We start from the raw sequence: 24,356 nt of genomic DNA, 5'->3' as shown, positions 1-24,356 counted from the left end.
GCCACCGCAATGAGAAGCCCGTGCACCGCAATGAAGAGCAGCCCCCGCTCACCGCAACTAGAGAAAGCCCATGTGCAGCAACGAAGACCCAACGCAGCCAAAAATAATTAATTAATTTAAAAAATAGTACCAACTGAATGGTTTCATTTATATAAAGTTCAAAAGTGGATACAACTAACATATGGGATTAGATAGAGGTTAATTTGGGAAGGAAGGTGGCATAGTGACTGCGAGGAGACATGCGGAGGGCTTTGGGGGTGCTGGTAATGGTCGAATTCCTGATCTGGGTGGCCATTATACAGGTATGTTCACTGTGTCGTAATTTGTTGACCTGCACACTTAGGATTTGTGCACTTTCCCATAGGTCTGGTATACTTCAATTAAAAAAAAAAACTCACAGGAAAGGGGGAACTGTTAAAGGGGGATAAAAAAAAATAGGAGGTGGGAAGGGAATAGAAGGCATATCAAGATTTTACATACAGGTGGATTAGCTGCGGCAAGATGAAAAGGGAGCAGGGAAGACTGTTGAATGGAGCAGGAACTGTTTCCAGCCCCTGACTGAAAAGTCTCCAGATACATCAACCTTAATTCCCCACCCATCCCTACACCACCTATTGAAAAACTGATCCTTTGGAAGAAACCCAATGTTTCCTAGTCTAGCAGTTACTTCTGTCTCCAGGCGGAGAGACTCAGTGTTTGTAGCCAAAATTAGAACCCCAGTTTTGACACTGACATTTTCTCTACTAGGTGCTGTGAGACTTCAGGCCCTTGATGCAAATTCCCAGCAGCTAAACTGGAATAATCCTGAGGACTAGAGTGGGAGGTGAGGAGCTAGGTTGTACACGTTTGCCATCCTTGCCCAAGGGAATCACCTGCCTCTGTTGCTGTGTGTGCTGGGGGGTGCGTGTACTTCGGAAAGAGGAAAGCGCAGCCAAAAGCTTCATACCCAGCACTGTGTTCTCTCCCCAGGCACTCCTCTACTCCAAAACCCATCCAGGGGTCTAGAGTCATGCTCGAATGCACCCCTTAGCCACTTTCCGGGAGGAAAATGACAGGAAGGAACCACTGGTCACAGGTTCCACTGACAAGAGGGGAAAACCTGGGGGTGGCGGTTCCTTTATGGGGGAGGCGGTTCCTTTATGGGGGAGGTCACACCCCCTGCACGAAAACATCCCCAAAAGAACCTGTACTGAAATTGCGTTAGAGAGGTAGAGATACCCCAGGGAGGAAGTGGCAAACGGCGAAATGGGAACACCCCTCTTTGATCCCATAAGGTGCGTCAGGGAAAGTTGGACTTCGTTTAGGCAGGGACGGAGACATCTCTTCCCATGCTGCCACCAGGATCAGTGGGTCAGAGGAAGCCAGGCTCCCCCCCGCCCCTACCTCAGTTGCTGCGTGTGGGACCACAGCGGTGAGTCTGACCTCTCTTCCCGCCCCTTTCAAGGCTGGGACTTTATTAAGGCCGGTTCTATCAGGCTGAGCCACGCGCTTGGAGGAATGCGGATTCTGGCGGAAGCGCGAGGAGACTAGCCAGCAGGAGAGGAGCTGTGTCCGAGAACAAGGTAGGGACGGTTCTCTCCGGGAACCAAGCGCGGGGTTAAGAGCACGGGGATGGCTGCTTGAGGCCCGGAGGTCAGAGCTGGCTGGCTCCACGGGGAGGTTTCCCAGTCTCCCCGGCTCAAGGAAACATTCAAGATGCAGGGATAGACGTGCACAGGCGAACACGGCTTTAAAGAGCGAGGAAAGGTCCCAGCGCGGCGGGGCGGGCCCGAGGGAGGTGGCAAGGCGCCTGGAGCGGGAACCTCAGGCAGCCGGCGGATGGGCGCTGGGACCCGCGAGCCAGCCTCTGACTCCAGTCGCTCCTCGCACTGCGTTTTGCTGGCGCCCCGCCTCCGCGGCTCGAAGCGAAGGAAAGGGGCCAGGCCGAGTCTGAGCCCGCCCCCTCCCCCGCCCCCGATTGGCTGCTGCAGTTGTCCATCCAGAATCTATTTTTGATGGGGGGGGTGCCACCCAGTCTGCCCCAGATCACGTTTGCCCCTAGCAGCCAACCAGTCGGGCCCAAGTCCCCGGCCAAGAAGCGATTGGGGGCGAGTGAGCTCGGCCCACGGTCCCCCGTCCGGGTCCCCCAGCCCCCGCCCGGGAGCAAGGCGGTATATCCTGCACTCCCTCCCTGACCACCTCCCCTTCGTGGAAGCGGAGCGGCGGCCTCGCAGTAACGCAGAGGCGAAATGTAGCGAGCCGGGTGTCGCGGCTGGACGCTCGCCTTGGCTGGGGGTGTGGGGGGCACGCCGGAGGCCGAGGAGGACTGCCGAGGAGGAGTGATGAGAAGAGGGGGATCCCTGCACCCCCCAAGACCACGGGTCCCTGCTGCCACACGCCAGGCGCCCCTCTTCCTCCCCAGCGAGGGGCAGGTCAGTCCTGTTGGGTCTAGAGGGTGGGTGGCGAGGGCGGGAGACCTGGAGCGCAGCGCATTTGCTGAGTCTGAATCGGGGAAAGGCGGGAGGGCCACCCAGATACCTCTCCCTCCCGGGGTTTGGGGATACTAAGACGGTCTTTTTTGTCCCCTCCTCAGGGCATCCTGGGTCACTTTTGCTTCTTTCATCCCATGGCCTTAGGCCCATCTGAAGTCTCAGTCACTGGAAGGAGTGGGGTGAGGGACTGGCTTCTCTTCCTTCGAGCCCCCCTTTCAGGTTAGGTGACCTGCCAGGAAGACGGGAGGAGGAGGGAGGGTCAAGTTTTAACGGACTCAGAAACTTTTCTGGCAAGGGGCAGTGGACTCTCTTGCTCAGAGGTTTCCTCCTGGATCTCTAGTGAGGGTTTTTGAAAGAACCACAGGACAGTGTTTCAGGAGACTGGAAAAGGGAGTCCTGGTGACGTGAGTGACTAGAAAGAGAAAACAGTTCCCATGGGCCAGTTACTGGAGTTTGATCCACCCTTTCCCAAACAGGAGTTGACTAATTGTGTGTGCTTGGAATACTTAAGGACCTATTCATCTTTCCTAGGGAAATTCTCTTTAAATTTATTTTTTACTTGTGAGAGCTATTCTGGTGAGCTGGAATAGGGTGGGATCAAGGCCTGGGGATTTCTTTAGGCAAAAAAGTGGGGCCATTACAGCTAAAGAGACATGCAAGTGCATGGGAGCAAGTGCATTTTGGCTTATGCTGCTTTGCTTTTTATTTTGCTTTGTTTTATTTACTTATTTATTTGGATGGTGCTTTTGTTTTTTGTTTTTGTTTTTTAAGAATTACATTATATCCAACTCTCAATAACCCTGGGGAACAGGGTGAACCTAGAGAACTGAAATGTGTGCATAATAACCAATAGTTTTACCATCTTTCCCTTCAAACTGAGATAACACCCTTGTCCTATCTGACAAGCTCACAAGGCCAAGAGCAGGGGGAGAGAAGTAGGAACAGAGGCCTAGATCCAAGTCAGTGTCTGAGCTTTCTGTAACACTGTTGACTCTCAAGGGCAGGAGTGGGTAGGCCTCTGGCTCTTGGCCTTGGTCTGGCAGCCTTGCCCCATTGCCCAGGAAGTCCTCCCAGTTGTTGGTTTTTTTTCCTCAGGGGCTCAGGGGCTGGGGCTTTTAGGGGTCTGGGGTCCCTCACTCAGTGATCAAATTCTCCCTGCTTATTTGCCCTGTGTGGCTGTAAACAATCACTTTCTACAGCAGGGTGGCTACAGGGAGCTTGTGACTGAATTTGTAACTGACCCCACTGGGAGACCACACCTTAATAATCTTGGGTTCTTAATGGGCATTCAAGAAGGGCTCTCCCCCAGGACATCCCTTCCCATCCCCGGTCGCTGAGAAGGCAATGCCAGGGTCTCCTGCGCAGCATCTTCCTAATCCCAGGCTGGCCACATCTCATTGCTGTTGACCACAGTGGTGGTCCCTGTGAGGCAGTGGGTTGCCTGTTGGGAACATGGCAGGGATAGTGCCCTCTGGGCATCTAGATGTCACAGGGCAGGAATGGGTGATTTAATGAAAAAAAGGAAGGCAAATAGCAAACTCTTTATACCTGCCTTGTGGGAGGATTCTCCCAGTAGGAGCTGTCCTTTGCTGTATCATAACATTCTCTTTTTCTTGTCTTCTTTCTTCATACATAAGGTGTTCCATACAGATTCTTGTGACTTTAAGGACCAGGGATTTGGGAAGGTGCAAGGTCTTCCCAGGAAGGAAGGACATCTCTGGAAAAAAGGAGAGAGACAGCAGACAGTGCCCTGGGACCAGCAGAGCCCGAGGAGCTGTGGGAAGCTAAAGGAGCCCAACCAGAGGCGGGGGAAGGAGCCACAGCCCCCGGCCGAGGCTGCCTTCTGAAAGATCTGAACTCAAGCTACTTTAATGAAAGAAGGGCCACCTCAGAGGGCACCCCAGACTTAGCTGGGCTCTTCTACTCTGGATGGCCCTTGCTCTGAGAAGCCTGCACTGAGAACCAAAGAAGTTAAGAGGCCAGAGAAGCTTCCCCCAAGCACAGCGCTGGCCAGCTGGGTCAGGCTTCTGCACCCCTAGTGGCCGGCTGCAGAGTCTGGTGAGGAGTTTCTTGCTCCCCTCCAGCTCGTGGCTTCAGTGCTTGATGGGGCTGCCTGTTGGTGGATCAGTTTTTGCAGCACCTGATAGGAGCGGAGAGCCGTGGGAAGAGGTCCCGCGGCGACCAAGCCTGGGTTCACCCCAAGACTAAGTTCTTTCCAGAGTTAGAAAGGGAGAGAAAGCAAACAAAGAGAGAAGAGTTCCCCCTTCTCCTCCTCCCTTCCCGTCATGTCCTCTAAGCCGGAGCCGAAGGACGTCCACCAGCTGAACGGGACTGGCCCTACTGCCTCACCCTGCCCTTCGGATGGCCCCGGGCGAGAGCCCTTGGCCGGGACCTCAGAGTTCCTGGGGCCTGATGGGGCTGGGGTAGAGGTGGTGGCGATTGAGTCTCGCGCCAACGCCAAGGGGGTTCGGGAGGAGGATGCCCTGCTGGAGAACGGGAGCCAGAGCAATGAAAGTGACGACGTCAGCACAGACCGTGGCCCCGCACCACCCTCCCCGCTCAAGGAGACCTCCTTTTCCATCGGGTTGCAAGTGCTGTTTCCCTTCCTTCTGGCAGGCTTTGGGACTGTGGCTGCCGGCATGGTGCTGGACATCGTACAGGTAGGACCTGGGGAGGGCAGCTCTTGACCCTGAGCCCGGAGCCACCTTTTCCTCCCGGGAAACTGTCTCTTGGAGCTTTTCTTCCACCTCCCTGTCAGAAGCAGCTGCTGTTTCCTGGAGTACTTTTCCCTTTGGATCATGTCCTTGGCTGCTTCTTCGTCTAGTTACTTTCTACAGAAGCCTTGAGGAAGCTCAGTAGTCCCAGGGAGGTGGTCAGGGCAGTATTGCTTAACAGAAGCAGAATTGGTTCCAGAGCTCAGGCTTGGAAGAGGAGAGATGGAATTAGGGTTGTTACCTGCTGTCCCTCCTGGGCATTTCTGCTGAGCCCAGCTCAGTAGGAGACATTTAGATAGGTCTCCTCTTTATACTTTCTTTTCGCTTTACTTTGGGGTTTCAAGGATACCCACAGGAGAAAGCTCAGTTTCAAGTCTCCCCTTCATCCCCCTGCTGGGCAGGAATTTGTCTAGCTGCCAAGAGGGTCTCAAATTAAGTGGGAAGGTTCTTAAAGGCATTTTGTGTTGCTTGTCTGCCTGTAACCTTGGCAGGATCTTGCTGGGGATTGGGGGTGGGCACATGCTGTCTGATACATGATTTGCGGGGGTGGGGGGCGGTGTTGGTGTGATGAGACATAGAAGTGCTAATTGTGTGACATATATGGGGACAAAATATAATCTCTCATGGAATCTCTCAGGAGGACATGGAGTTCAGCATCCCCTCCCCTTTTCCCATCCAACCCTACCAACGATGCATGTGGTAGTACAGAGAGTCCTGCTGGCAAGTCTCACCAGGCCCTTGTCCCAGGAAACAGGGTGGTTGGTTCTAGGTGGTTCTTTCAATGGTGTCTACCTGGACCACTTTGGCTTGAGTCCTTAGGAGAACACTGCAGCTTTGGTTGCTAATGAGGATGACATTTATGTCATTCCTGCTCTCTCCCCTAACCTGTTATCTGGGGGATTGTTCCTCATGCCAGAAGCTAGGAAGGCAGGCTTTGGATTCCTCCCCCTGGTAGCTGCTCCTTCTAGGGCAGCGAGTGGAGGTAATGGGAGGAGGAGAAATGAGACCAGGGTAGCAGTTCTCCACCTCTTCCATCCCTTTCCTGTGGCCTTGGTTTTCATTCTAAGAGTTTTCCAGTTCTGGTTTGGTGCCTCCAAAGGGTATAGAACCAGGATCTGGTGGTGACCTGGGAAGGGGTTGTTTTCTTTTGTGGATAGTAAGAACGGTAGTGGGGAGCATCTGTTGGCCTCTTCTGTGGGCCCATGAGGTAGGAACCGTAACCATCTCCATTGTGTAGATAGGGAACCTGTGGCTCAGAGGGATTAGGTAACTTGTCCCTGGTCATCTGACTCAGAACCTATGCCATTAACCTCTATGGCCTTCACCATGGCTGTGGTTCGCCAGTTGGTTAAAGGCTCTGGGAGGGGTCTGCTCTCTTTGTCTTTCCCCGAAGAACAGCATAGACTGGAATCAGGAACAGCTGGAGTTACATTCTAAAATGAGCAAAGAACAAAAGTTCTTAGAGGGCCCCTCCCTCCCCCCATCTCACACACTGAAAAGACTTCTGACACCTTGCCCACCTCCACCCCTCACCCATGGTCCTGAGACACTGAGAAACCCAGGTAGGGAATCTTTGGAGCCTGACCAGTGTGCCCACAGAGGACCAACATTTGCCCTCAGTGTGGCACCTAGGCCCACCCCAAAGCTAAGGTCCAGCTGGTATGGATGACAATGGCTGGTTTGTTCTTGTCCCCGTCCCCCCAACCTCCTGCCACAGCTGGTCTGGAGCAGGCCCTGCAGATGGCTGCAGTTATGTCATGGCAGGGGTGGGAGCAGAAAGATCAGGGACCACAGGGAGATTCTTATTCCATATCTAAGGGGGCAAAAGCGGTGTCTGACAATCTCGGATTCAGGAAAAGCAGGACAATTTCTAAGGATTCACACGCATTCCCCCTTCACAAGCTAAGATGACCTTCAGTGGGACAGAATCTGGGGCCCTAAGAGGCTGGGGCCATCAGGAGGAGCTGGCTGTAGAGTATCCCCAGTGTCTCAGAGCAGCTGAGCAGAAGGCCGTGTTGGTACAGATGTCTCCTTGGTCCAGGGCACCCCCCTTTTTTCCCCACTGCTGCAGAAGCCCCAGTCTCTTCCCCAGGCCCATTTCTCTCTCCTCTTATCTGCCCTCCTCTCCACTCAGCCTGTAGAACCAGCCTCTGCAGTGAGATAAGGGGCTGGCGTACTGGCCAAAAGTAGGAAAGGTTTAAGTGGACTGCAGTCTGCTGCAACTTCCCCACCGTGGCTGAAAGTTCCCATAGCATTTGGGAAGGAAAGCAGGACTGGGCCCAGTGTTGGAATTGAAGGGGGTTGGGATCTGGGAGCCTCCATGCTGCAGATGCCCTGCCCCACCTCCTGGTTTGGTCCTAGGCGGCCGCAGAGCATCTCACTCCCCTCTTCTGTCAGCCTTTTGAGGGATGGGGGTGGCAGGAGGTGGTGTGCCAACCTTCACTGGAATCCCCAGCTGTGTTAAAACAGGTGAGACTCCCAGCTCCTTATCCTGACTCACTCCTCACTTGCTGAGGATCCCAAGGAAAGGAGACACCCCCTCCCCGAAATACCTCCTCCTCTCGCTTTTCTTTCCTGCTGTGTATACAGAAGAGTCTACAAAGGTGAAAGTGGATGGCAAGCATGGGCTTAGGGAAGTGGAGTGGGAAAGAAGCGTTCCTCTCATGGCTGGCCTGCCCCCGTGGCTGCTGGCATTCCTGGCTAGGACACTCAGGTTCCACATGTCCACCCCTTTGATCACACTTTGTACAGCCCTCTGTACCCGGGTGCTGCCCTGAGGCCCTTCTCCTTGGACACCTAGAGGATGTCTGCAGGTGGCGGGGGAAAGCCTCAGGTGAAGGTTGGGTTTACTCTAATCTGAGCTGACTTAGTCCTCACCCTGAAAGGTAACTCCAGCCCACCTTCCCAGGTTCTCCTACAGCCTGGTTCTCAGAGCTGCTGGGGATCTTAGTCTTCTTCATGTCCTTGACTCCAGCTTTTCCAGGCTGTGACTTTCTTCCCTGCTGCTGTCTCCCTGGAGGGGAAGGCTCAGGGCAGAACACTCAGAGGCAGGCAGGGGTCTGTCTTTGAGGCCAGAAGAGGTGAGGGATGGAAGAGGCAAGATGGAAGTATCAGGATGAAGTAGCAGCAGGGCCACTGAGGTGTGAGACTTAGGGTGATTGTTCTGAATTGGGATTATTTCTAAGTGTGAAGGGAACTGTCTCATCCCTGAGCCCCAAAATATCAGGGCCCAGTGAGCCCTCACTCCCCTGTATCCATGGACAGAGAAGGAAAGGGAAGAAGAGCTACATTTCTGAGAAGCAGTGTCGATGTGTTCTGTCCCCGCTTCCCGCCAAGTGCTTCCTGGAACGTGCCCTTTTCCATCCCCAGCAGAGCAGGAAGGTGTGGGTGAAGGCTTGGCTGACTGGTTTGACCTCAGGGGCAGGCACTTCCAGCCTGGATGAACAGGATGGGCCTGAATTAGGCCAAAGGAGGAAGGAGAGACACTGTCGGGCCCCTGCCCATTCTACCCACTCCTCACCTCAGGGCAGCCTGCTTCTCGGGCTCTCTCAGAGCCGTGTGTGTGTGTGTGTGTGTGTGTGTGTGTGTGTGTACATACATGTCAGAGGCTCCCCTGTCTGAGCTGTGTCTTTGAGAGGCTTTGGTGGGTGAAGAAAGTATGTGTGTAGGCATTGGCTACTTTGACCCGAGTGCCAGCTCAGGGCGTTGCTGGGTAGGGGCACAGGGGGTGTGAGGTTCCAGGCTGTATCCTGGCTGGCCGGGAAGACTTCTGCATAGGGCTGTCATTGCAGCCGCTGGTTCTCCTTTCCTGTCTGTCCTGAATCTTATCGCTGCTAAAACCCTATCCCTTCTAGGTCCTTGTGTAGTTGAAGGAGAGGGTGCCTGTGAGCTGGGAGACGCAGGGATTTGGGAGTATTTATAGTGGCAGCTGGAGGGGCTTAGCTGAGCTTCATACATTTTTTTTCTTAATCGTAAAGACAAACAATATACCTTACAAACAATTCAGAAAATATTGCTGGCATACACTTGGAGTATTTCTTTCCGTGCTCCTTCACTCTGCCAATAAGTACACATATTTTACATTCGCCTACCTGGAGATCAAAGCTTTTCACAGAGCCTGCGGCTTGGAAGCTGGGAGCGGTAGGTGTTATGCAGTGAGGAGGGGATACGAGGCTGGGCTCTTGAGCGGAGCTTCCAAACCACCCTTATAGGTCAGCCACCCTTATGAGGGGCGGGGAGGGGAGCAGAGAGAATTCTTCGTCTCTGGAGCTGCGTGTCCAGTTGAGGTGAGGGAGGAGGAGGTAGAGCTGAGCACGGCCTTGCCTGCTGGGAGCTGGTGCCCCAGAGCTATGTGCTGGCGTTGTCCAAGAACAACAGTCCCCGAGTTCCTCCAGCGTAGACGGGACTCACTGGGGCTGCCTTCTTTTTGGGGGCCCAGGGATGAAAAGGGATTTGCATCCCTCCTGGCTCTTCCTGTGGGTGCCTGAAAGCTCAGCAACTGTGGCTGGGGGACAGGCGGTTTCTTTCCCATCCTTAGTTTTCAGAAAGAGCCTTCCCTAAAAACGTCCTGCACCTTCCACCAGTGAGGAGCTAGGCCAGGAGCTCAGGTACAGATACGCTCCAGCCCTAATGAGATGAGCCCTTCCCCTGGGTCCTGGTAGGGACTCCCCCTGCCATCAGCACCCCACACACACCCACAAAAAGAACTCTGACAGGAAAAGAGAGGTCCTTGCCTTTATAGGACTCCCCAATGTCCAGCCTCCCCTGGACTCTAATCCTGGCCTTAGCCCCCTCTGATTTCCGTGCTCCTCTTTTTTTTTAACTGTGGTAACAAACACATAAAATTTATCATCTTAACCATTTTTAATGTATAGTTCAGTGCTGTGAAGTATGTTTTCACATTGTTGTAAAACAGATCTCCAGAACTTTTTTATCTTGCAAAACTGAAACTCTACACCCATTAAACAAACATGAACTTCCCTTTTCCCCCTCCTCCTAGCCCCTGGTAACCACCATGCTACTTCTATTTCTAGGAATTTGAATACTTTAGATGCCTCGTATAAGTGGAATCATATAATATTTGTCTTTTTGTGATTGGCTTATTTCACTTAATATAATGTCCTTTTTTGTTTTTTTTTTTTGCGGTACGCGGGCCTCTCCCTGTTGTGGCCTCTCCCGTTGCAGAGCACAGGCTCCGGACGCGCAGGCTCAGCGGCCATGGCTCACAGGCCCAGCCGCTCCGCGGTATGTGGGATCTTCCCGGACCGAGGCACGAACCCGTGTCCCCTGCATCGGCAGGCGGACTCTCAACCACTGCGCCACCAGGGAAGCCCAATATAATGTCCTTACGGTTCATCCATGTTGTTGCATGTAACCGGATTTCCTTCCTTTTAGGGCTGAATAATATTCCCTTGTATGTATAGACCATGTTTTGTTTATTCATTCATCTGTCAGTGGACACTTGGGTTGCTTCTACCTCTTGGCTATTGTGAATAATATTGCTATGAACATGGATGTACAAATATCTCTTCGAGGGCTTCCCTGGTGGCGCAGTGGTTGAGAGTCTGTCTGCTGATGCAGGGGACACGGGTTCGTGTCCCGGTCCAGGAAGATCCCACATGCCGCAGAGCGGCTGGGCCCGTGAGCCATGACCGCTGAGCCTGCGCGTCTAGAGCCTGTGCTCCGCGACGGGAAAGACCACAACAGTGAGAGGCCCGCGTACCGAAAAAAAAAAAAAATCTCTTCGAGACCCTGCTTTAAGTTATTTTGGGTATATACCAGACGTGAGATCGCTGGATCATATATTAGTTCTCTCCTTAATTTTTTAAGGAACCGCCATATTGTTTTCCATAGTGGTTGTACAATTTTACATTCCATCGACAGTGCACAAGTGCTCCAGTTTCTCCACATCCTCACCAACACTTGTTACTTTCTATTTTGTTTTGTTTTTTAATAGTTGCCATCCTAATGAGTATGAGGTGATATCTCATTGTGGGTTTGATTTGCAGCCTTGCTCATCATTAACTATAGAGCTGTCAGTGCTGGAATTGCCTTTAGGGACCATCTGATCTGGTCCCTGAAGTGTACCTTTTATAGTCAAGAGCTCAAGGCCCTTATAACTTGTCTAAGGTACCCCTGGCTGGTCTCTGTGGGAGGATGTTGGGGACACAGCATGAGGCCTATCCTTGTGGTCTCTTTTGCGAGACCCACGACTCTCAGTCCAGTGCCTTTGCTCATGAGAGCACTTTGCCTCCTGACCTTGATGCTCTGATCAGCCTGCGTACCTCTGTCTGGCCTCCTGACCCCTCGCCTCTCCAAACCTGAAGGCTTTCCATTCTAGAAATGGATAAAGGCACAGGGAAAGGAATCCACATTGCCCTCGGGGGCAACACAGTCCCAGCCTTTTTTGCAAGTCTTCAGTTTGAACTGCAACTAAAGTAGCTTTCAAATAACCAATCCTGGCTCCTACATTTTTCCTACTTAGCACGAAAGAGTGCAGTGCTCTCTGAACCTCAGTTTCCTCATTTACAATGTGGGATAATAATAGCTCCTACCTCACTGGGTTGTTGATAGGATCTAATGAGGAAATGCACGTAGAGCCTTAGGCTGGCACATGGTACAGACTTAAAAGATGTTAGCTGAAGAAATAGGTAGGAGGGGCTTCCCTGGTGGCGCAGTGGTTGAGAGTCCGCCTGCCGATGCAGGGGACACGGGTTCGTGCCCCGGTCCGGGAAGATCCCACATGCCGCGGAGCGGCTGGGCCCGTGAGCCATGGCCGCTGAGCCTGCGCATCCGGAGCCTGTGCTCCGCAATGGGAGAGGCCACAACAGTGAGAGGCCCGCGTACCACAAAAAAAAAAAAAAAAAAAAAAAGAAATAGGTAGGAGAGCCAGGCCTGATGGTCTCAGGGCTGGAACTCCTGTCTCCTGACTCCCAGTCCAGGGCTCTTCCTTGCAGGGGTACACTTACCTTTCCTAACTGAGAGATTGGGGCAGGTCTGTAGGGTGAGAGAATGCAGAGGAGGAATGAAAAACCTCTTGCAGACCAACACTCTGAGGTTTGGGGGCCTTAATTCAGAGCCTGTTCTAAAGGAGAGCTGCCGTGGCTGAGGTACAAAGCCCTTGGAGATAGATAGAAACCAAACAAACTCTCTAATCTCCTCAACCCCAGCCCCATGGAGCCCAGTGCTCAACAGCTGAGACAACACTGCTCAAGGCTGAGGCCACAGAGAAACCAGACTGAAGACAATTGGAAGGGAGATCGCAAAGGAGTTCTGGGGTGTAAGCCAGCCCGGGGTGACTCAGCTGTGTGGGTCCCTGCCGTCTTCTCCCCCAGCTCCACAAAGCAGGCAGAAGAAGCAGAGACGGGCTAGGGCCTCCTGACTGGAAGGGACCCTCCACGTCTCCCCTGTTCTGGGTGGCAGGAGGGGGGGCTTTGTTGTTTGGAGTACCACGGACTTGGTTTGCTTCCAGGGTTCCTGGAGGAAAGGCGTCTGACGTGCTCACTCCCTGCTGATTCCATTTTCTCCTCAAGCCCCTGCTCCCAGATTATCCAGTTGTAACCGAACAAGGGCTCGTGTGCCCACAGCCCAGAAAGCCAAACTCTGACAGCAGGTTCGCAGCAAAGTAAGGGCTGACTGCAGGGCACCGAGCAAGGGAGTGGGAGACAAGCCTCAGATCCACTCCCACTTGGTCTCTGAGTGAGGGGGATTTAAAGGGGAAGAACAAAGAAGCTGGGGTTAATCATCATCTTGTGACATTTCTTAATTGTACTTTTGGGACTCAGAGTTTAAGAGTCTATGGTCCGGTGGTCCATGACCCAAGGGTCTGTTAGCTCATTTTGACCTAGAGAAACAGCCTGAGTCTGTACGTTAATGATGTTATGATTGACCTCAGCAATCTTAGTCATCTGACTCTGGCTGATTGGTGTTCAGTTAGCACAGGATTGAGGTCAGAAGGGACAAGAAAGGGATTAAAGTTTTGGATAAAGACATTAATCATAACCTTGGAACAGGAACTCGCTTTTAGGAGGACTCAGTTTCACGTTCAACCTCGATGCCAGCCCTTTGGGGCCCTGAAATGCCTGGGTTCTGTTTTCACCTTGCAGCACTGGGAAGTCTTCCAGAAAGTGACAGAGGTCTTCATCCTGGTGCCTGCACTGCTGGGGCTTAAGGGGAACCTGGAAATGACCCTGGCATCAAGGCTTTCCACCGCAGTGAGTGTCCTGGCTGGGAGGAATGGGGCACACAGAGGACTCAGGGGCAGCACAGAGCCTGACTAGGAGATCACCACAGGCCTTTCTCAACTGTCCAGGTCTGCAGTGTGGGTCTGGGGTGGAAAGGAGTAGGGAGACCCCAGGCCGGTTGTCCTGCTCCTGGGCAGGAGCTCCCTGCCCAGAGTGGTTCCCAGGCTCGGTTTCTGGATGTCCCAGCCATCCTTGGCCTCTTGCCCAACCCCCTGCTTCGCAACCCGCCTCGTGACTGTTTGTGCAGCTTTGACAGGCAAGCATCATGCTGGTCCCTCCACCTGCACAGATGGGGGCCTCCTCTGATCTCCAGCCCTACTCTGCAGCTGGGCAGGAGCAGAGCCAGGCCTTCCCAGCCCCCCTCCAATCCCATTCCCTTTCCCCCATGGCAGGCTGCTCTTCTGTAAGGGAATAGATGAAGAGGGGCTTCTCATCACTCCCACCTCCCCAAACTCTTAGATCGGCCTTCATGGTTCGGAGACTGAACCAGATACAGGCCCCATGGGGTGGGAGGCAGGAAGCAGTACAACTCAGGAGCCCAGGGGAGCCAAGTGACAGGGGTGTCCCTGCACGGCCATGAGCCTGGAGAAGGCAGCAGAGAGAAGTGGCAGCCAGCCTAGCCCTCCCCAACTTGCCCTCCTGGCCGATTCCCATGCCGCCTCACTCCTTCCCAAACACTCTCGTGGCCTCCGTCCTGCACCAGCAGCTGACCTTTCTCCCCTAAGATGGCAAGCTGGCTTCAGAGCCAGGGAAGGATCAGGTCATTTTAACCCATGTGGGAATGAGCTGCCCAGGTGAGCAGGGCAGAGCATGGAATCGGCCTCTGCTCAGTGGCTGTCCTGAGAGGAGGGGAGAAGAGGAGGCTGCCTTGGGAGCCCCCTTCCCAACCCCAGCCAGAGGCAGGAGCTCAAGGCTCTTTTGCTCCTTCCCTCTCACCCCAGCCCCTTGACCCTGCTTCACTTTCCCTGGGGGTCACGTCCTGGTCCCAGAGTCTTAGGTCACATGCACTGCCTGCTGATCCAGGCAAGGTCCTAATGGATGGAGCTGCAGGCCTTTTCCAGCCTGGAGCTCCAGACCCTCGTCCTCCCTCTCGCAGGCCAACATCGGGCACATGGACACACCCAAGGAGCTCTGGCGGTTGATCGCTGGGAATATGGCCCTCATCCAGGTAAGAGAGCAGGGACCAGAGACAGCGGGGCTAAGCTTCCTCCCTGGTCAGGAGTTTGAAAGGCTTAAGTCAACCCCTGCCGGCTCCTGAGTAAAGCTCCAGCATCCTGCCGAGCTGGCTTCTCCCAAAGGGACTCCAGGAGGTAACCAGATTTCCCAGGAAAACAGCCAAGATGGGGGAGACCCCAGTATCTCCACTGTCAGTTCTTGGCTTCCGGTGGTGCAGAGGGCTTGCGTCCCCACAGATCAGACTCAGGAGGAGACCCGGGAGTGCTGACGGTCCTTGACTGCTGTTGTCCCATCTCCCCATGAGGCCACACAGGTTCCGAACTGGGAGTCTTCCCCGTTGAGTCCCAGGCCTTGTGTCTGGACTGAAGTCTCAGGCTCTATTGAACCTCCCCCAATCCCCAGAGGGACACTCATTCAGCCAGTAACATGTCCTGGGTTCCTGCAGGGTGCACTACCCAGTACTGGTGTCTGGTGTGAAACTAAATAAATAAAGACATCATTCCCGCCTGGGAGGACTGGACAGGCCAGCCCCGCCTGCCTCCTGGGGCTGCTGAGGGCAGGAAGAGGTCTGGCTAAGTGCTCAGTGACCTCAGCTAAGACACGCTCTGCTCTCCGAGTTACCACTCCCCTCCTCAGGTGCAGGCCACGGTGGTGGGCTTCCTGGCGTCCATCGCAGCCGTCGTCTTTGGCTGGATCCCTGACGGCCACTTCAGTATCCCACATGCCTTCCTGCTCTGTGCCAGCAGTGTGGCCACGGCCTTCATTGCCTCCCTGGTACTGGGTAAGGAAGGGAAGGGAGGGGCAGGGGCGTAGGAAGGGCTGCCCCAGGGGTGTCAACTAAACCTCCAGTCTCTCTTTTTGTTGGTTGATACCCCATTATCTCTTCTTACCCTGGCTGGCCCCTCTCCTTCCTCCCCAGGCATGATCATGATTGGAGTCATCATTGGCTCTCGCAAGATTGGAATCAACCCAGACAATGTGGCCACGCCCATTGCTGCCAGCCTGGGAGACCTCATCACCTTGGCACTGCTCTCAGGCATCAGCTGGGGACTCTACCTGGAGCAGGGTGAGGCTGAGGCAATCAAGGGTGTGACCAGGGTGGACTCCTGGGTGGGACTGGGAGAGATGGTAGTGGGCTTGCACATGTGTAAGGATGTCTTCTATGTTCTTAACTGTTCGGTGGGAGCACAGTTTGTAATAACTCCCTGCCTTAGAGAGGTGAGGCTAAGTACTTATCTCAAATTCATGCAGGCAGCGGGAGCAGGGGTGAAAGTATTTGAGAAATATGCTTGGTGCTGTCTATTCTCACTTATCTTGGAGGGGTAAGGGGGAAAGGAAAGGAGCTAGAGGCTGGAATCTGCTTGCAAAATGAAGAAGAAGAGGGGAGATAGGGATTTCTGGGGAATCTAAGCAAGAAACCTAGGATCTGGTCTGTGCCCCTAATAAGTTCAATGTCTGAGGAGGTTTCACCTTGGTTTCCTTATCTACAAATGGAAAAGGCTGGCCCCATCTACCTCCCGGGTGTACAGTGAGCATCAAATGAGGTAATACATTTACTGGCATTGAGTGTGGTGTTACTGTTGGTCAGTTGGGGCATTTGCAGGCTGAGCCAGGGGGAGGCTGGGAGCAGGGAGCCGCAGTGCTCACCTCCCTCCCATCTCTGCCTCTCTCAGATGTCTGGCAATATATCTACCCCCTGGTGTGTGCCTTCTTCGTGGCCCTGCTGCCTGTCTGGGTGGTGCTGGCTCGACGGAGCCCAGCCACAAGGGAGGTGTTGTACTCAGGCTGGGAGCCTGTCATCATTGCCATGGCCATCAGCAGGTAGGCTCGGGCTCTTGATGCCCACCCTCCCCCTCCCCCCTCCCTTCCACAGACTCACTTTTAAGCCCCGGAAAGAGGAAGTGTGGCACAGACCCTAGAAATGCCTTCAACACTGGATCAGTCACATGTCCTTCCGGTGCAAGTGACAGAAGCCATCTGAAATGGGTTTCATTAGAAAGCAGAACACACTGGCTTAGAGAACTAAAGAGGCACAGCTGGATTCAGGGACATAAATGATATCATTAGGGCCCCAGTATTCTCCATGTCTCAGCTCTGCTTTTCTCTGTGTTGGCCTGCAGCTTCAGGTTTGCACTTCCTTACGCTTACTGATGCCAGCAGGGATTCTTTCTCTCAACAATTCTGCAGAGTCCCATTATAGAATGTCATTGGCTGTCATCCAGTCATGTGGCTATCCCTGAACCAATCACTGTGGCCTTAGGGATGTGCTGCTCTGATTGGATGGGCCTGGGGCCTCACCATCATTGGAGCAGTGTCACTCGAACCAGTGACTGAGTTTGAGAGAGGTGGTTCCCTGAGGAAAAGCCCAGCACTGTTACCAGAAGGGGAAATCATACTGAGCAGGCAGAACAGCAGGCGGCTCCTCTAGCCAACTTGGGAGGTGGGTAAAGGAGACAGCTGCCTGCCCCAGTTTGCTCCAGGTGCTGCGCCAGTGTGTATGTCAGGGGCATCAGCTGGTCTGGCAAGGGGAGGCGAGGACTGGAAGGACAAGGGACTCCTGGGAGCCACCTTGCTGCCCACGTCCAGATGGACCTGTACCTCTCATCCCGAGGTCTGGAACAGAAGCCTTCAGTGGTCTTTGTGTCTTGTCTTTGTGTCTGTGTAGTGTGGGAGGCCTCATCTTGGACAAGACTGTCTCAGACCCCAACTTTGCAGGGATGGCTGTCTTCACACCTGTGATTAATGGTGAGGTCTTGGCATTAGCTGCCTAGGGGAAAGAAGAGGGCGGGATCAGAGGATTTAGGGGGCTTTGTATCAGTCAGGGTTCTAGCAGGCAAGAGAGTCCAGCTCAGATAGTTCACAACTTGAACTGCTACTTGAAACTGGTTACTGGAACCAGCGCATGAGCACTGGATGCCTGGGTCCACGCAGAGTTTTGGAGAGGGGCTGAGCCAGGCAGGGCCTTGTCCCCTCGGCTGTGTCTGACCGCAGGTGTACACTCTGCATTGATGGAGAAGGCAGGCTCCCTGAGTCTGCAGATCCACCTGTGTCCCTTCCTGCACTCTCAGCCGTGTTAGGAGTACGTGGGACTGCCACCTCTCCATAGCATGGGGGATGGGAGGAGCCTGGAAGACTCCCTGGAAGGAAGGGTGTCTTTGTCTTCCTTCTTAGTGTCTCACTCTTTTCCTGGGGTCTGGTGAATGGGCCGTGCCCTCCCCACTCCCCACCCCCACGTCTCAGGTCTTATGTGTCTCCGCAGGTGTTGGGGGCAATCTGGTGGCTGTGCAGGCCAGCCGCATCTCCACCTTCCTCCACATGAATGGAATGCCAGGGGAGAACTCTGCGCAAGCCCCTCGCCGCTGCCCCAGCCCTTGTACCACCTTCTTCAGTCCCGGTAATGCCAGAGTCCCCACCTCCTAGGTTCACTCCATCACTTCAGAAACAGCTGGGGCCTGCATACGTAGGTTCTCCTTCTCTGTTGGGCTGTATGTACCAGCTGTTCTGGAGGGCAGAGCCCAGGCAGGAAGGCTGTCCTTTCCTGGGTCACCCTGGGGGTTGGGGACCATGGGATGGAGACATAGGGATAGTCAGCTGTCTGCTGCCCTGGAGTGTAGCGTGGTACCTCCTGACTTCGAAAGGCCTCTTGGAGCCCATTCTCCTCCTCCCCTTCTCCTCCTCACACCATCTCTCCCCTGGTTCCAGATGTGAATTCTCGCTCGGCCCGGGTCCTCTTTCTCCTCGTGGTCCCAGGACATCTGGTGTTCCTCTACACCATCAGCTGTATGCAGGGCGGGCACACCACTCTTACACTCATCTTCATCATCTTCTATATGACAGCTGCACTGCTCCAGGTACGGACTGGCAGGGGCACGGGGGCGGGGGCCAGGGCTGCCCTGCACGGATGGGAGGGGAGGTCCAGGTTTGGCCCAGAAAGAGTCTTCCAACTCTTTCTCTGTGACTGTGTGGCCAGTAAACACTGGACAGAGGCTCAGGAGAACAGGCTGTAGTTCCAGCAAGGTCACTAACATGCTGTGTGACTTTTGCTCAGTCATTTTACTTCTCTGAGGCTCAGTGATACATTTGTAAATTGAGAGGAGTGGACCAGAGGTGGTGGACTTCAGGCAGGTGCCACCCCCACTATCCTGGCCACACAGCTCCATGTGGTTCTGTTCACATGCTGGGGTTCCTTGGGAGATTTCATTTGAATAGAGGGTTTCACAGCTTGAAAACATGTCAAAACCACTGCACTAGATAATCTGTTGGATCCCATCCAGCCTTGCCATTCTGTAATACTAGGATGCTTTCTCCCTGGCTTTTTATTACCTTTTTTTCAACTTTTTGTTCTGAAATAATTATATATTCTCAAGAAGTTGCCCCCCAAAATGTAGAGAGATCCCATGTACCGATCACCCAGTTCCCTGCAGTGGTAACATCTTGCATAATTATAGCACAACATCAAAACCAGGAAATCAGTGTTGGTACAATGCACAAAGCTATTCAGATTGCACCAGTTTTAGTATGCACTCGTGTGTATCTGTGTGTGTGTGTGTGTGTGTGTGTGTGTGTGTGTGGTTCTATGCAATTCTATCACGTGTACATTCATGCAACCACCACCACAGTCGAGATACAGAACAGTTCCATCACCACAAGCCTCCCTTATGCAGCCCCTTTATAGCCAAACTCACCCTTAGTATCACATTTTCAATTTCTACAGATTTGCTTTTTGAATAGGTAATAGTAGTCACATAGTTCAAAAAATGTGTAAGGTTCATAGTGAAACCTCAGTGAAAAGTCTTTTCTCTGCTTTTTCCAGCCATCCAGTTCTGTTCCTCACAGGCCATTGGTGTTATCTGTTTCTTTTTTTTTTTTTTTGAAGTATAGTTGATTTACAGTGTTGTGTTAGTTTCTGGTGTACAGCAAAGTGACTCAGTTTTTTATATATATATATATATATATATATATATATATATATATGTGTGTGTGTGTATATATATATATATGAATATATATATTCTTTTCCATTATGGTTTATTACAAGATACTGAATATAGTTCCCTATGCTATACAGTAGGACCTTGTTGTTTATCTATATCTGTTTCTTATGTATCCTTCAAGTTTATTCTATATTTATGGAAGCAAACATACATATTTTTCTTATTTTCCTCCTTTTTTTTAAACACACATGTAGCACACTATACATACTGTCCACACCCTGGTTTTTTCACTTAATTCATCTTAGAGATCATTCCACACCCATATGTGAAGAGCAGAACACCCTGATTTTTATGGCTGCATTTTCTCCTGTTGTGTAGACGTGCCACAGTTTCATTTAACCAGTCCCCTATTGGTAAGCCCTTATCCATAACTCCAACCCCTCATCCCCGACTTTAGAAATGTTGTGTGTTAGGACATCTTAGCAAGGGCTGGGCCAACCACATGCAGTTTCCCCGCGGCAGTTACCCAAGTTGCCACGTTGCATTGTGAGTTGGGGTGAAGCACACTCGGTGGGAGAAGGGAAGGTGTGTGTACCGAGGGTCTGTGGCTGGAGGGTAGCCCTTGGCCACGTCGGGAAGGATGGGCCCGGCTTCATTCCCCATTGTGAACACGCTGGGGGACACTCTCACCTCTACTGTCTTCTCTAGCCTGTGCAGGGCCGGAGCACGGCACTTGATCCCCTCTAAAGGTTCTTCCTGACCCCCTCACTGCCCCCTCCCAGCCATGTGTCCCAGGGCCTGCTCGGGAGGCTGGAATGTGGGGACAGCTGCTGCCATTCCCTTCGTGGGACACGTCCCGAAGTCCTTCTGGCCACGCTCTTTATTTGGGATGCTTCTGCAGCTGCTGGCCAGGGTGTGAAGTTATGGGGGGCTGGCCCTCACCCAGGGCTGGGGCCAGGGCCACAGGAGTCCAAAGCAGCCGTGTGTGGGGCAAGGTGGAACGTGAAGGTGCTAGAACTGTAACCTCTGGCTTCCTTGGAGAGAAGACAGGAGAGCAACCAGGTTTGCCTAAAAATAGGTATCACTTCTGGCTTCTGGATCCCCCAGTGGCCCTGGTTCCGGCATCTGAGCCCCTCAGGGCAGAATTTGCATACCACAGTATTTACAAAGTACAGTCAGGAGTAAAACCTCCCAAATGACTGTGTTGGAGCTTTACCGTTAGAAACCGTTTCATTCTCACGCAGATGCAGTCATTTGGGGATCCCCAAATGTCAGGAATCATGCGGACTATATCAAAGACGCAGGCCAGCCCACTCCACCGGAATATTTTAGACCGAGTTCATCACCAACTTAAAAGTGCGTGTGAATCTTGTTAAAATGCAGATTCCGATTTAGGAGATCCAGCGTGAGGCCTGAGATTCTGCATTTTTCAGAAGCTCCCAGCTGTTGTTGATGCTACTGGTCCTGGGCCCACTAGCAAGGTTCTAATCTAGATCATTCTTAATTTTCTGTAGTAATGGAAGAAAAGCAAGGGCACAGATAAATCAAAGCAGCAGATAATCCAAAACGTCTTTTGAATTGGTATGCACTGTCTGCTTTGTATTTAGCCGACTCATTCTTAATTCTGTTTTGCTAGGACTAATGTTAAAATAAACTTGCATTCTCTGAGCCCACAACAGCAGAATGGGAAGGGTCAGGAGGAAGGCAGCTTGGGATAATCAACTGTTACTCAGACAGCTGTGCCGGCAGCAGCCTCAAACGCCGTCCTTATTCCACTCTGCTCTGGGACAAATCCCTGTATGAAAGGCAAACTCCAACCCCCAGTCCCCTGCTGGGCTCCCAAAGAGGCCAACATGGCAAGAATTGGAGTGACCTGAGGATAGGATGACCCAGAATTAGAGGCAAGAGGGCTGAATTCCTGCAACCAGTGGGATGTCAATTAGGAAGCCTCTTGTTTAGTAAATTTGGGAGCAGAATGTAATGCTGATGTGGGAAACTCCATGGGGTAGGGGCATCTTCCTTCCCAAAGAACTCGAATTACTCCTGTCATCTGTTCAAGGTGGTCACTGTGGGGTGAAGGAACATAGAGGGGTTGCTGAGGCAGAGGGACGAGCTGTCCCAGCTTAAGGACTGTGGATAGTCAAGCCTTGTGATGCAATGAATGGGTTGATGGCATGGCCTCTGTCTCCCCCTGGAGAGAGGGGATGGCTGCAGGCTGGGCCCTTCTGTTTCTCCAGGTGCTGATTCTCCTGTACATCGCAGACTGGATGGTGCACTGGATGTGGGGCCGGGGCCTGGACCCGGACAACTTCTCCATCCCGTACTTGACGGCCCTGGGGGACCTGCTTGGCACTGGGCTCCTAGCACTCAGCTTCCATGTCCTCTGGCTCATTGGGGACCGAGACACGGATGTCGGGGACTAAGCCTGGTCACTCGGCCTTCTCTCCACCTCTCTGCACTTTCTGTGTGAAATTTTTTTTTGGTTTCTCTTCCCCCACCCCACCCCACTTGACACTCCCACCTCTTTCTAGGACTTCACTTTGATACCGAATTCTCATTATTTTCAATGGGAATTTTTATACATTGAGCCAAGTTTGTAGAGCAAGAATTCAGGCAGGACAGATGGACTGAGATGAATAGTACAAGTAGATTTTTGAGACAATCACCAAGTGCAATTTCATGGTGGGTGCCTCCAGGTGAAGTGGATTGGGGCAGGGGTTTCCATCTGGGATCTGGGGACATTTGGTTTAGCTTTAGCAAACTCAGCCTCAGTGAGTGGGCTCTGGTTTTGGGGGTTTGTCTTTGTTTTCTTTTTTTCTTTTCGGTTGAACAGAGGGATAAATGTCACTCTCCCTTCCCCTCCCACACACACATACTTTTTCTAGAAATGGACCAACTTCAAAGCACTAAGCAGGAGACAGCTGCTCCTGGCCCCAAATAATCCGAGCCCTATTCTCTACCCTGCTCTCAAAGAGAATGAGGTGAACTCCTTAAATTGTGTACATGCTCCTTACCCAATTGCCTGATAAATACCACCAGCCCCTCCCTTTGATCTTTTTTCCAATTGATTGTCTCATCCAGGAAGATATGAGCAGTGGCCTGGTCTCCCTGTTGACCCGCGTCTACCCATAGTTTGCCAGGATCTACATCCTCCCTGGGCCCAGAGAACTGATTATCTCTGTTCAACCTTTATTTCTAATTACTTCTAAGCACGACCTTTCCCAGAGCTTGCCGGGTTGGGTTCCAAGATTAGGGACGGAGAATGGGTATGTGAAAAATGGTTGGGAGGTTGAGGGCAGCCAGGGGTGTTTCACTGCTGCTGTTCTCCTGAAGACATAATCACGTGGTCACCTTAGACCCTGTCACTTCCTGAAATCGCTCATTCTTTCATGCCATGGAGGTCAGTTTTCCTTTCTCTTGGCTTCTGCCCACATTCATCATTCATTCACTCATTCATTCATTCAGCAAATACACAGCCTCCCCAAGAGCAGCTCTTCTGCAGGCACGGTCTGAAACATTTGTTGAGCGCTATCTGTTGAGTGCCTACTACGTGTCAGGTCCTGTTTGCACAGGCACTGACTAGCCAGCAGTAAGGGAAACACGGTTCTAACCTCGCCTCGTTCCTAGATATAAAGGCCATGTGCCCTTTTCAATCTGGCTGAGAGTTTCCTCGCTGTATTTCCATCTTTGTCACCGAGCCAGCTTCCGCCTCTAGATTCCACTCCTGGATCCCACTTGCGCACAACACTGACCACGGCTAGAGCCCCTAGCCCCATTGCTCAGCCACTGCTGATTTCCCTAAACTCCCCTTCCTCACCCTCCCTTCCCCCCATCTCCTCACCAGCCACGCAAAAGAGGATTCAGAACTAGAAGGCTGGATATCAACCAACTGCTTCCACTTTCCTCTGCCCAGCACAAGACTGGGAGAACACTGGAGTCTCTGCACCTTCCCCACACGTTACCGTGAGCAGATCAGGATTCTGTTGTCCACACTCACATGTACAAATCTGGGCATTTGGATGCAGGTTTTTTTCTAGCCTGTCTATCCACAGCTTTCCCTTAAGCCCTCCGCTCTGTAGCCTAAAGGGCCCCTCTCCGGGGGAAGACTAGGCAGTGACCCTGACTTTTACCACTACCATGCCTCATCCCAGGAACTTGCCCTTTACTTCCAGAGACTTTCCTCTCCCTCCATTTCCACCCAGGCCACCTTCCAGAGCCTAGAACTTTAGAATTGGAATCATAGAGGTTATCTAGCTGGGGTTGTGTCCAGCAGAGTTTATTAACACCAGCCTGGCCTTGTTTCTGCTCTTCCTCAGGCCTTCTTTCGTCTTGTCTTCCACCTCCAAACCCATTTGCACACAGACTCTTATACAGGCACCAAAACCAACTCTTCCGCCCCTGAGGCTGTGCCCCTGTGGTGTGCAGTCACCCCTGCCCCAGTCACTCACCGCTTCTTCATCTCTGGAGTTCAGCCAGGCTGCCCTGGGGGATTCCGGAGTGTCCTTTGCCACAAAAGCAAGAAGGTAGGCGTGCCCCAACCCCTGAGTGTGTGAGCAGAGGGAGGACTGCGGGGTGAGAGGGAAAGAAAATGGACTTCATGACTTTCATGGAAGATCCATTTCTTTTCCCCCGATTGCACAAACTGCATGGACTTGTGGCCCAGCTGTGAGGAGCAACATTGGTTTACGCTTCTATCCTTAAAAAGTTACAGAACTGTGTCCTACGACAATTATTTATAGTGACTATAACTGAATTGACAAATGTCAACGTAACTGATAAATTATATTTGGTAAAATAAAGAGGACGTTTATTTAGGTG

General features: G+C 52.5%; 1 protein-coding gene across 6 annotated transcripts; it reads left to right on the top strand.

Moving 5' to 3' along the window:
* Positions 1-171: 171 nt before the first annotated feature.
* SLC41A1 (solute carrier family 41 member 1) lies at positions 172-24,356 on the top strand. Of its 6 annotated transcripts, XM_073802291.1 has the most exons (14): positions 172-302; positions 748-823; positions 970-1,075; positions 1,445-1,562; positions 4,109-5,131; positions 13,291-13,398; positions 14,525-14,596; positions 15,241-15,385; positions 15,524-15,670; positions 16,278-16,425; positions 17,270-17,349; positions 17,864-17,998; positions 18,307-18,455; positions 21,776-24,356. In XM_073802291.1, the coding sequence occupies exons 5-14, from the start codon at positions 4,757-4,759 to the stop codon at positions 21,959-21,961; spliced, it is 1,545 nt and encodes a 514-aa protein (XP_073658392.1). In that variant the 5' UTR covers positions 172-302; positions 748-823; positions 970-1,075; positions 1,445-1,562; positions 4,109-4,756; the 3' UTR covers positions 21,962-24,356. The 6 variants fall into 6 exon arrangements, 5 of the variants coding, with proteins under 5 accessions (XP_073658392.1, XP_073658399.1, XP_073658393.1 ...); XR_012330775.1 differs by lacking the exons at positions 172-302; positions 748-823; positions 970-1,075; positions 1,445-1,562 and adding an exon at positions 1,569-2,411 and having other exon boundaries at positions 21,776-24,061; positions 24,202-24,356; XM_073802298.1 differs by lacking the exons at positions 172-302; positions 748-823; positions 970-1,075; positions 1,445-1,562 and adding an exon at positions 1,569-2,411 and having other exon boundaries at positions 21,776-22,002; positions 23,855-24,356.

This window comes from Tursiops truncatus, chromosome 1 (genome assembly GCF_011762595.2).
Source record: "Tursiops truncatus isolate mTurTru1 chromosome 1, mTurTru1.mat.Y, whole genome shotgun sequence".
Classification (NCBI taxonomy): domain Eukaryota; kingdom Metazoa; phylum Chordata; class Mammalia; order Artiodactyla; family Delphinidae; genus Tursiops; species Tursiops truncatus.
This window is presented reverse-complemented; position numbering and strand designations above follow the sequence as displayed.